At 34.2% G+C, this 10,373-nt stretch overlaps 1 protein-coding gene across 4 annotated transcripts; it reads right to left on the bottom strand.

The window, feature by feature from the left end:
• Positions 1 to 5,656: 5,656 nt before the first annotated feature.
• LOC113865186 (catalase-4) lies at positions 5,657 to 10,373 on the bottom strand. 4 transcript variants are annotated; one of them, XR_003504966.1, is made up of 9 exons: positions 10,105 to 10,256; positions 9,714 to 9,810; positions 8,884 to 9,161; positions 7,612 to 8,388; positions 7,338 to 7,427; positions 6,693 to 6,760; positions 6,504 to 6,597; positions 6,183 to 6,392; positions 5,657 to 5,956 (listed from the first exon to the last, which is right to left on the bottom strand). XR_003504966.1 is itself a non-coding variant. In XM_027499582.1 (8 exons), exons 1-8 carry the CDS (start codon positions 10,117 to 10,119, stop codon positions 6,333 to 6,335), a joined length of 1,479 nt encoding a protein of 492 aa, XP_027355383.1. In that variant the 5' UTR covers positions 10,120 to 10,373; the 3' UTR covers positions 6,100 to 6,332. The 4 variants fall into 4 exon arrangements, 3 of the variants coding, with proteins under 3 accessions (XP_027355383.1, XP_027355384.1, XP_027355385.1); XM_027499582.1 differs by lacking the exon at positions 5,657 to 5,956 and having other exon boundaries at positions 6,100 to 6,392; positions 10,105 to 10,373; XM_027499583.1 differs by lacking the exon at positions 5,657 to 5,956 and having other exon boundaries at positions 6,100 to 6,392; positions 6,504 to 6,600; positions 6,684 to 6,760; positions 10,105 to 10,257.

The raw sequence follows: 10,373 nt of genomic DNA, 5'->3' as shown, positions 1-10,373 counted from the left end.
ATGTTGTCATTTTATTTAAAGTTTTTTTTCTTAAAATTCAATTACTTATCTTCTTCAATGTCTACACCTTTCGTTTTTGTTTTTTTTTTTTCTTTCTGGCTCCTTGAAAATTTTTAATTTTAGATTTAACTCTCTGAAAAAGAGACTAGCTTCACGCATAATAGTGTCTTCTTTTAAAAAATATTTATCATATAAATTTGGTATAAATGTTAATTTACGAAACAAATCAAGCTAATTTTATGCTAACGTCTGACCAAAACCCATTTCCTCATCTGTTTATGTAACTGCTAGAGATAGAGAGATCGAGTACGTAAAATAGAGGTGATATTTAAGATAAAAAATAGTGTGAGTCTAATTAATTAACTAAATAACTCACTTTATCAAACTTATTCATATTAGTTCATCTCTTTTCATTTAACTAAAAAGTATTTCGCATTGTCAATGACGTGAGGGGGGCTTCGCCTCCGCATTGACCCAGTCATGCTCATGCATTACAAGTCGAAAGAAAGTGAATAAAACTTGTTCGATTTGCATATTATGACGCGGGATTAGGAGAACTTCTTCTAATTTTATTACCAGATGTACAAAGATCTCAACTTTTGGCCATGAATCTTCACTAAAACAAATCATCTTGATTTAACATTGATTTTTAAACAAATAATATATCAGGAAGTCTTAGTATACTATAATTGATACATATGGCATCATGTTATTTTAGGATTACGCATACTTTTATTAATAAAGTACATGTTTAATTGACAGAAGCTATGTCGGAGTGAAACCGACATTAATATTTGTCCATTAGCTAGTTAATTGGAGTTTCAATTTATGTTAAAAATATATTTGTAAATTTTATTTTAGTTCAAAAACTTATTTAATGGAAACAATTTTAATTTCTATCACAATATAAAAATATTTAAATGGAATTAGTAAAGATATCGATAGATTATAATGAATTTCAAAAGCTTATTTAAACTTATTTAATGGAAACAATTTAAATTTTTATCGCAATATAAAAAATATTTAAATGGGATTAGTAAAGATATCGATAGATTTGAATGAATTTCAAATATTGCAATAGTACATATATAGCTCTTCCTCCATGTCTATACATCATGTAGGGAAATGAGATTACAATTAAGATTTGAGATTCTCAATAATCATAAGTATCGGAGTCTCATACATTTATAGATTTCGGCATAATTTGGAATGATTGAAATCAACTCATATAAAAAAATAACTGAAACGAAAAATAAAAGTGGTCCACCTTCAACTTGCCGTGCCCAACATTAATTTATTAAGAACTTTGTATAAAAAACAATAGTGAGTTTGCTTTTACGAGTGAAAATCGTAAACTCGCTGCGAGATTCCCAATCCAATTGTTTAAAGTTTTAAGCTTTAAATACTAAAATGGGAATAAGAATCCATCCCCACCAAATGGTTTTTAATTCGTTTGACGCCAAAGAGATCCACAGGGTGATGAGGCCATTAACGAAGGAGATCCACAATACACCACAAATCTGACAACGACAATATTCGGTCTCATACGGCAACCCGAATCCTAAAAAATGAAAAGCAATGTCTCTTTCTCTGTGCTGGAAAGATGACGTCGAAATAATATTGTATAACATTTGTAGCAAATTATGATTATTAATTGTAGGGTTTGTGTGGTTCGGTTGTAGACGGCACCCAGGGTAGGTTACTTGTTCCAAGGTAACCGGTGCTTCTGCATGTACTATATGATGTTATTACTGTTCTGCCTTTGCTGCATGCTAGCCAACAACATGCATAGGACTAAACGCGAATGTGTAATAAAAGCAGTAGTTTAAAAAACACATAATATATAAAGGACCAAAAATATATAATAATAAAACACAAGATATATCTGGGTCATGTCTTATGTAGTGTTGGAAATAGAGAATAGAGGGCACGCAAATTTGTGCCCGATCGATGAAACTCATCCTTGCTCCTCAATATCTCTGCATGCCTCACTCACCCTTATGATCGATTATTTCTAGACAAAAGGCACATGACTGAGAACTATATAATATTTCTGAGTTTGGTCACACTTTTAATAATTCTGACCAAAAAACAAGCTACAGCATGTTCGTCACACCGAACCGAACCACAGCGGTGGCTTTATCTTCTCAAAGATTGTTGTGATCACTTGAATATCATTCCTGTCGTATTTTAGAATTGGATTCCATTCATTATTTGTATAGAAAATATATGATGTCAATTATATATATACATATATATACATATATATATATATATATATATATAATTACGTATGTCTATTTTCTGTTAGTTAACGAATGGCGTAATGTATGTACTTAGATTAACCCAAATTTTCGAAGTTGTTGTCTATGACTATGATAGAGGAGAGTCTAACAAGTCACCTTCAAGGAAAAAGGTTAAAGGGCCAAAAATGGGTGGCAGCAAAGAAATTGATGGTTGCTTTGAACGAGTAGTGTTGGTAACTTGTAAGACGAAACGGGGACCTTTAAACCACTACTTGTGGGGGACGCCAAAATGGTCACTTCTGTCATTGTTGTCCTTTTTTTTTTTCTCCTATGGTATTGTTTCGTCTGTTAGATCATTATTCCCAGCTATTAAACACAACCATATAATCCTGATCATTATAATCAACTTGGTTATGATTTGTGGTCGTGGTTGTGATTACAAATAACGGAACAAACCTAGGCCCAACTAAAGCCCACACAGGCCCATAGTGGGCCCAGTAAAGGAAGTGAAAAGACCCGCCCCAGAGAACGACCCGATGATTCTTACTTCATCATGCTGCTAGCAACGACAAGGGACAGTTGTCCGCTTAGGAGTGGAGGAAAGATAAAATAGAAAAAAAAATTGTTTTTCTCTAAGTGATGTCAGTGATCTTTATTGATTAAAATTAAATTTTATTTTAACAAAATATTTATATTTAATGTTATTATAAATAAAACTTTAATTTTAATTGATAAACAATGTTTAAAGAATTCCACCTAAAAAAAATCTTACAATCATGGAGATGCTGGATGACATTCTAGTTCTAAGCTTGGAATATTCCTTTCAGAGTAATGGAAAATTAAAACTGGTCTCTTGGACGAGAATTCTTTCCCTTTCTACTCTCTCCTAATCTATTTCTGGGCAGGAGTGGGACGTTGCCAAAGACGTCGATTGTAGTTGAGATATTAACATCAACTATCAAGTTTATGTGGTATTTATAATTTTTAATAAAAATAATGACATCATCGTTTTTTTTGTTACATAAAGGAAAATTAGAAAACAGAAAAAAGAGAAAAGGAACTAGTATCTCAAATGCGTAGTACCAATGGCATCCGAGAACAACAAACTAAATAAAGTTGGAGAAGTCCTTGATACAGGAGACTTCCAAATTAGCTAATATCATCGTTGTAAGAATAATCATAAAGCATACATATTTAAAAACTTAAAACTAATTAATATTCAATTTTATTAAATAAAAAAAACATACAAGATTGTAAAATTAAAAAAATTATTTAAATCAAGATACATAATCTTTATATTTTTTTAACTCAAAATTACGTGTCAACGTTCAAACTTTACAATTCAATTCAAATTTAAATTAAGATTAATTAAATATAAATAACAGTAATTAATATGAATGAAAATATAAATATAAATAAAATGAGACAGTTAATGCAAGAGAAATTACGTGACTTAAAGAAGCAAAACAATTCTTAATAATCATTTCGTAGGGAATCAATTTTATAATATATAAATAGAGAATAAAGTTTATTTTAATTAATTCATGTATGACAAATGATGCAAAATATTATATTTTCAGCCTTTTTTATCAAGAGAGAATGGGTGAGGTAAGTCCAAATGAGTTTGTACAAGGCCAAATTTGATGAGAAACAAATTTGCAAATTGAAACGAACAAATCACGAGAGGAAGAAGTGTTCGGAATATAGCAGAGACCAAATTGCGAGAAGAATTGGAAAAATAAAAATGGTATGTAATTAATGAAACGAGAGAAGATTATTGCATTTTAGAATCAAGTTACGGGATGACTTGTATACGAGAGAGTAAAACCAACCTACAAACCATCTAACTAATAGCACAATCTCTAACTGAGTTCCAATTCCTTGTAATACTCTCGCAATCAGATAAATGCATACAAGTTGTTATCACATCAACTAAGCAAGAAAACAAATACAATGATATTAGCTACAACCGAAGCATGTAGCTCCAATAATCGAACTTCTCACTAGATCTAGTCATCTACACTACACTCGTGCCGGAAGAATAAGGCTCTACCAACCCACCCTCAAATGTATCACATGATGTCGAACAATCTCAAATGTAAGTGTAATCAAAACTCCCAACTGTGTCAAAAGCTTAAGTACTTAAGTAGAAACTACAACCAACACATGACCATTTAGCAAAAGCAAATAACAGCAAAATTACGCTTCAGTGGAGCTGAAAAAATGAGGAAGTAACACACAAATTTGAACAAGCTCCTAAACCGAAGTTAAACCAAAAGACATTTCCGAAGCAAATCAGTAATCACAAATTAAAAGTAGATAAACTTTTGATCTTATACTTCTACCTTTGTTACCGAGTTCAATGATATCTTATAATTCAGGGATAAAGCTTGTTTGTTGTTGTTTTTGTTGTTTTACAGTTGTTATGCTTACACGAATCGCTTGATGTCGTAAAAAATATTTAAATTGAAATTCTCTAAGTCAAATCAGTTGTTCTTACTAGATTTAGAGCATTTGGGTTCATATCCTCGGTTCCTTGACCCAGTTTTGTTTGCAAGAAATGCAAACGGTTTGGATCCTCAACATAGAGTGATTCTTCAGCTCATTTATATAAATTGCATCTTGAGGAGAAACAGAGTTGACATCACAATAAGGGTCCCAACAAACATGAACAAAAACAAGGCTCTTGTCTTGAACTCCAAGGATGCATCCACTAGCTCGACGTCCGAAACTTCGGGGTGGAGACTACCAATGTAAAAGGGTGCCAGAGGCCAAAGTAGGGGCAGTCAATGGAGAAACTATTTAGGACCAATCTGATCACTGAAGTAGAGAAAAAAAGAGAAATCCAGGACTTGCTGAAGTAAAGTTCTTCAAATAATCCTCAGCTTCAAATAGTGGTTTAGAAAGCAGCGGGGTGATCCAAGACTGGACTCTTTCTACCACGAACACAACTGAGAAGTTTTTGAAATGCAAAGATGAGAGAGAGCAAGGTTCAAAGTTCTTTATGAGTTCTGAAAGAAAAAATTGTAGAGATAGGAACTAATGTGGGAAAATGACGAAAGTGCAAAAGAAAAATGAGAGTGAGAAAATGAACTCATGGAGCTTAGTACAGTGGAAGATCTATTCTGCACAAGATTGATATCATGAGAATTTATACTATAACGAGAAACATGACAGAATCTAACGAATGAAAAGAATTAAGAGAATAAAAAGGGGTATGATTGACAAAAATGGGAGATGATAATAAAAACTGGACTAATAATGTGACTTAACAAGAAACGAGAGTGAAAGACACTAACCATCTAACCAATATCATAACATTAACTCCTTTAAAGAGAAAGCAAGACTTGTCGAACTTGTTAATTAATCCTGGTGGTGCAATGATATTCGACAATCACCATTTCTTGGTTCATGAAAACAACTAAAGCCATAAATGTTATCTGGTAGCTACATGTCCCAATCAAAACGAGTTAATTTGATAATGGCAAGAATTTATGACTCAAAGCTACCTCCCAGGAAGAATGGACGTTCCAATCAAACACAACCAACATAAGCCAAACTACATCTCATTTTGACATTTTTGGGGCGGTTCGAATCTCATTTTGACTTTTGAACAACCCGAAAAACATTCGCAGATATGAAGCTGCTGCTTTGGACCCATTGAGTTATCTGAACTTCCAGCCGATTAGGTCAGATTCGTCAGAATATGCCTAATAATTGAATCATAAACGCCAGGATGTATATTAAGTGTAAAAAATTATGAATGATTCCAAATTCTCATTATACAAATTTTTTATTTAATACTTTCTTAATTATTAGAATAACAAGGATGTGTAACAATCGACAACAATAATAGCAGGGAAACAGAGCCCCAGAAGCTAAATAAATACCAACACATACAAAAGGCATTTATGAGTAGCTCAACGAGTTGCATACATGGAGTTATTGGTACACAACATAATCTTGGAAGAAAAGGACTAGTCCTTTCAATGATCCAAAGCCACATCCTTATCGTACTCTTTTGCACTTATCATGCTCTTTGCACATCTGCAACTCCTAAAAATCATTCCGGGGTTGGCAACAACCTTAAATGCTTGGCCTCAAGTTGAGATGAGATGCTATCTTTTGACCAAGAGAACGGTCAGCCTGCATAGCAATGCCAACAAAGAACATCATGTGAGCAAACCAGAGCAGATTCATTTATACACCTGACCCTGTAGTTCCTATAAAGATTAAATTAGAATGTTCAAATCTCACCTGAGACCAGTATGATATCCAGATACTGCGGATCTCATGGGTGACACGTGGGTCAGATAAAGCCTCAAACCACCTGCGGATAAATCTATCTTGCCTGCAAATCAGTAAAAAAAATAGCAGAGAGAATCCAACATTAGATATCACTAAACATATTTCATATTGATCACATCGATAGTTAATAACAGGAACCTGTCAGGTGCCCAAGATCGGTATCTCTCTCCAGGCTGCTTGAAGTTGTTCTCCTTCTCAATTACACACTGCATTATGAAGTAGAGTTGTTAATACTTCAACATTCTTGACCTAATATAGGCAGTATTTCAACAGTTTCACCAGTTCTATTTTATTGTTTTGCAAAACCTTATCATTTACCTAGATGGATAGGACTTGGTTGTTGTTGTTTTACAAAATCTTATCATTTGTTTTATAAAGCATTAATAACAAATCTCTTCTATCCAAAAGTAACGCTGAAAACAAACAAAACTTAACATTGTGTTGATTGACACCTAACTTCATCAACAATTAAGAAATATTTAATCAAAGTCACAGGTCCATTTCTTTGCTTAATTTTCATATTGTATTTTCTCAACAACATTATTTAGTCTTTACTTACTAAGTTAAACAACTAGAAAAGCACATCAAAGAAAGATAATTTTTGTCCAATGCTCTCCTTGGATTTTTCAGAAAATTTGGTTTAGAACTATAAAATGTATGGTTTCTTTGACAATCCAAAAATGAAATGAACTAATGCAACCTAAACTGAAACCTATAGCTGGTGGATTAATCCACTAACAGATGTTCCACATTTTCATATTAAGCAATTGATCAAAGACTAACCCTTTCACGTCTTCCATTGAAGATAGCAGGAGGAATGGGGAACCTTTCGGCATGACGAACAGGATCATACCTTGAAGGGAAGTAATTCACCTATAAATTGGCAGCGCTCAGTCACAAGAAAAAAAAATTGTAAATAACTATATAATAGGTTGCAATATCACCCAATCAGCATGTGTATGAATAACTTAACAGCGCTAAGTAGTTAACATGGCAACCAGCTTCTTATACATAAAACAAATAAGAGAATTTAAGAAGAATGAAAATATTAATTTACCTCCTCATCCCTGTGCATGAAATTCATGAAACCTTCATGGTGATTGTTGTGGTGAGCACACTTGGGAGCATTAGCAGGAAGCTGCAGATAGTTTGGTCCAAGTCTGTGCCTCTGGGTATCGGCATAAGAGAATATCCTGGTTTGAAGCAACTTATCATCTGAGTAATATACACCAGGCACCACAATGGCAGGGCAAAATGCTAGTTGTTCATTCTCAGCAAAGAAATTATCTATGTTCTTATTCAAGACCATGCGACCAACAGGCTGCAGGGGTATAATGTCCTCAGGCCAAGTCTTAGTGACATCAAGTGGGTCAAAGTCAAATTTGTCTTCATGATCAGGATCTATTGTTTGAACATACAGTTTCCACTCTGGATAGTTACCAGCAGCAATAGAATCATAAAGGTCTTGAGTGGCATGACTGTGGTTGGATCCTCCCACCTTAATGGCCTCTTCCTCCAATAGACACTTTACACCACACGTGGGCTTCCAGTGAAATTTCACATACACTGCTTTGCCAGCCTTGTTGATCAGGGTATATGTGTTAACTCCAGAACCATCCATATGCCTGTAATCTTGTGGGACACCCAAATCATCAAATAAAAAGGTGAACATGTGAAGGCTCTCTGGATGGTGAGAGAAGAAGTCAAGGATCCTCCAATTCTCCTGGATGTGGGACCTGGGATTGGGTTTAAGAGCATGGACCATATCTGGAAACTTCATTCCATCACGTACAAAGAAGACAGGAAAGTTGTTTCCAACAAGGTCAAAGTTACCCTGTGTTCACGAGGTAAAAATAGTAATCACAATTAGTGCCAGATTGATACCATTACCATATGACCTCCATTTGAAAACCTGTTAACATGTCAGCAACTAAACCAGTACCCTGAGGTGCAGTGGGAATTTCTTCTAAAGAGATGGAGGGAAATTTAAAAGTAATAAAGTAATTGTCTTTAGCGTTAGTTTGGCTAAAATCTCAACAAACACTTACAAGGGAAGAAAATAAAAAAAAATCAAGTAACATGAACGATAGTTCTCACACAAGTTAAAATTAACTTATTCAACTTAACTTTTTCAGAAGCTCACTTATTTAAAACTTCTTTAAAAGTTGAGATACACAATTTGATTTTCACAAAGAGAAGTTTCATTCATTTTACCTGCTTCATTCGTTTTATTTTCTTTTCCTATAACTTTTTGTTGAGCAATTTATCCAACTGGCCCTTAGTTATTGGAAGTGGAAGATAGTATCCCGTATACTCAATAAATCTTTACCTCTCTGGTGTAAAATTTCACAGCAAAACCTCGAGGATCCCTCAAGGTTTCAGGGCTACCACGCTCATGGATGACAGTCGAGAAACGGACAATTACAGGTGTCTGAACACCAGGGGCTCGAAGGAAATCTGCACACGTCAGGTGAGAAATGTCATGTGTGACCTCAAAGAAACCCTTAGCACTAGCTCCCCTAGCATGGACAACACGTTCTGGGATCCGCTCCCTGTCAAAGTTAGCAAGCTTTTCCACAAGATGATAATCCTCCAGGAGAATAGGACCTGCCAAAAGGGGAAAAATAATATAAATTTCTGATTAAACAATATTCAGCCAAATTCACTCTGAGCTTTACGACAGTAACAGACAGATAGATATGCCCCCTCTCCACCAACACCAAAAAATTGCAGGAAAAAAAATGAAATAATTTTATCATGGAAAAATAAAATAAAAGATTAAACTATGTGTTGACATATATAATTTCTACGACAGGAATAAAACAAAAAACCAATCTGTGTCACTTGTGAGGCGTTCTGAACATTCAGTGAGCCAAAATTACCAAGGGTAACAGCTAATAACAAAAATCACAGTCCGCTATACTCAACTACATTAAATTTGTATTTTATTTAAACGAGGGAGCACATCCTGCACTAATAGCACGAAATCATATCATTTACCGCGATTCTACTTAACAGGCATGAAACCAAAATTAAGTCCAAAGCAAGTTCTTCAACAGAGAAAGTCGAAAACAAATTCAGTAAATAACAAGGCATTTAAATGCATTATTATGCAACATCAACATGTCAGTCCCTTACAGAAAATGGTTTAGTTGATACCTCTAGTTCCAACGGTTAAAGAGGAGTTGTTGTTCCAAACAGGAGCACCAGAATTTGTAGTCCAGAAGGGCGAATTGAAGGCGCTAGATGGCCGGTACTGCATCACATAAAACACTTGTCAGCAAACACGGTTTCATAATCGATCCACACCATAAAACTAGCTTCACGAAGCTCAAATTCAAAGAGTTGGCGAGTTTTAACCGACATAGTCGAGGTAAATGAAACGATAAAAACAAAATCGATATATTATACGTTAATTTTTTTCCTTTGTTAAAAAAAAATAAGAAAAAAGAAGGAGATGAGTGGAATTTTCTGATTGTATGTTAGAAGATAGAAAGCAATAAAAGAAGAAAATAGGAATTGATTTTCACGTATTGTATTGGGTGCATACCTTGTACGGATCCATGGAAACGGTAGAGTGAAAGATGAAAGAAAGAAGAGGATGAGAATGAGATTGAGAAGAGTGGCGAACGTGTGACAATCGCGAGGCTTACGGCCTTATAAAGACTACCTCCTTTTTATCTCTTTTTTTTTTTTTTTAATTCATAGTTGTCCTTTTTTATATTTCTATATAAATAATACGATGATTATCAATGAAATTCGCGAGACAGAACTACGGAGATCAGAACATTTCTGTTTTTTCGTAAAACGTGAAAACGT

This window comes from Abrus precatorius, unplaced genomic scaffold (genome assembly GCF_003935025.1).
Source record: "Abrus precatorius isolate BTA unplaced genomic scaffold, Abrus_2018 Scaffold4, whole genome shotgun sequence".
In the NCBI taxonomy this organism is placed as follows: domain Eukaryota; kingdom Viridiplantae; phylum Streptophyta; class Magnoliopsida; order Fabales; family Fabaceae; genus Abrus; species Abrus precatorius.
This window is presented reverse-complemented; position numbering and strand designations above follow the sequence as displayed.

Excerpts from the sequence above, each read along its gene's own strand:
- LOC113865186 (XM_027499583.1), bottom strand. Across the intron at positions 6,601-6,683 it reads GCACCTGACAGGTTCCTGTT|CAGGCAAGATAGATTTATCC; the intron begins ATTAACTATCGA and ends TTTACTGATTTG. Across the intron at positions 6,393-6,503 it reads GGATATCATACTGGTCTCAG|GCTGACCGTTCTCTTGGTCA; the intron begins GTGAGATTTGAA and ends ATTGCTATGCAG.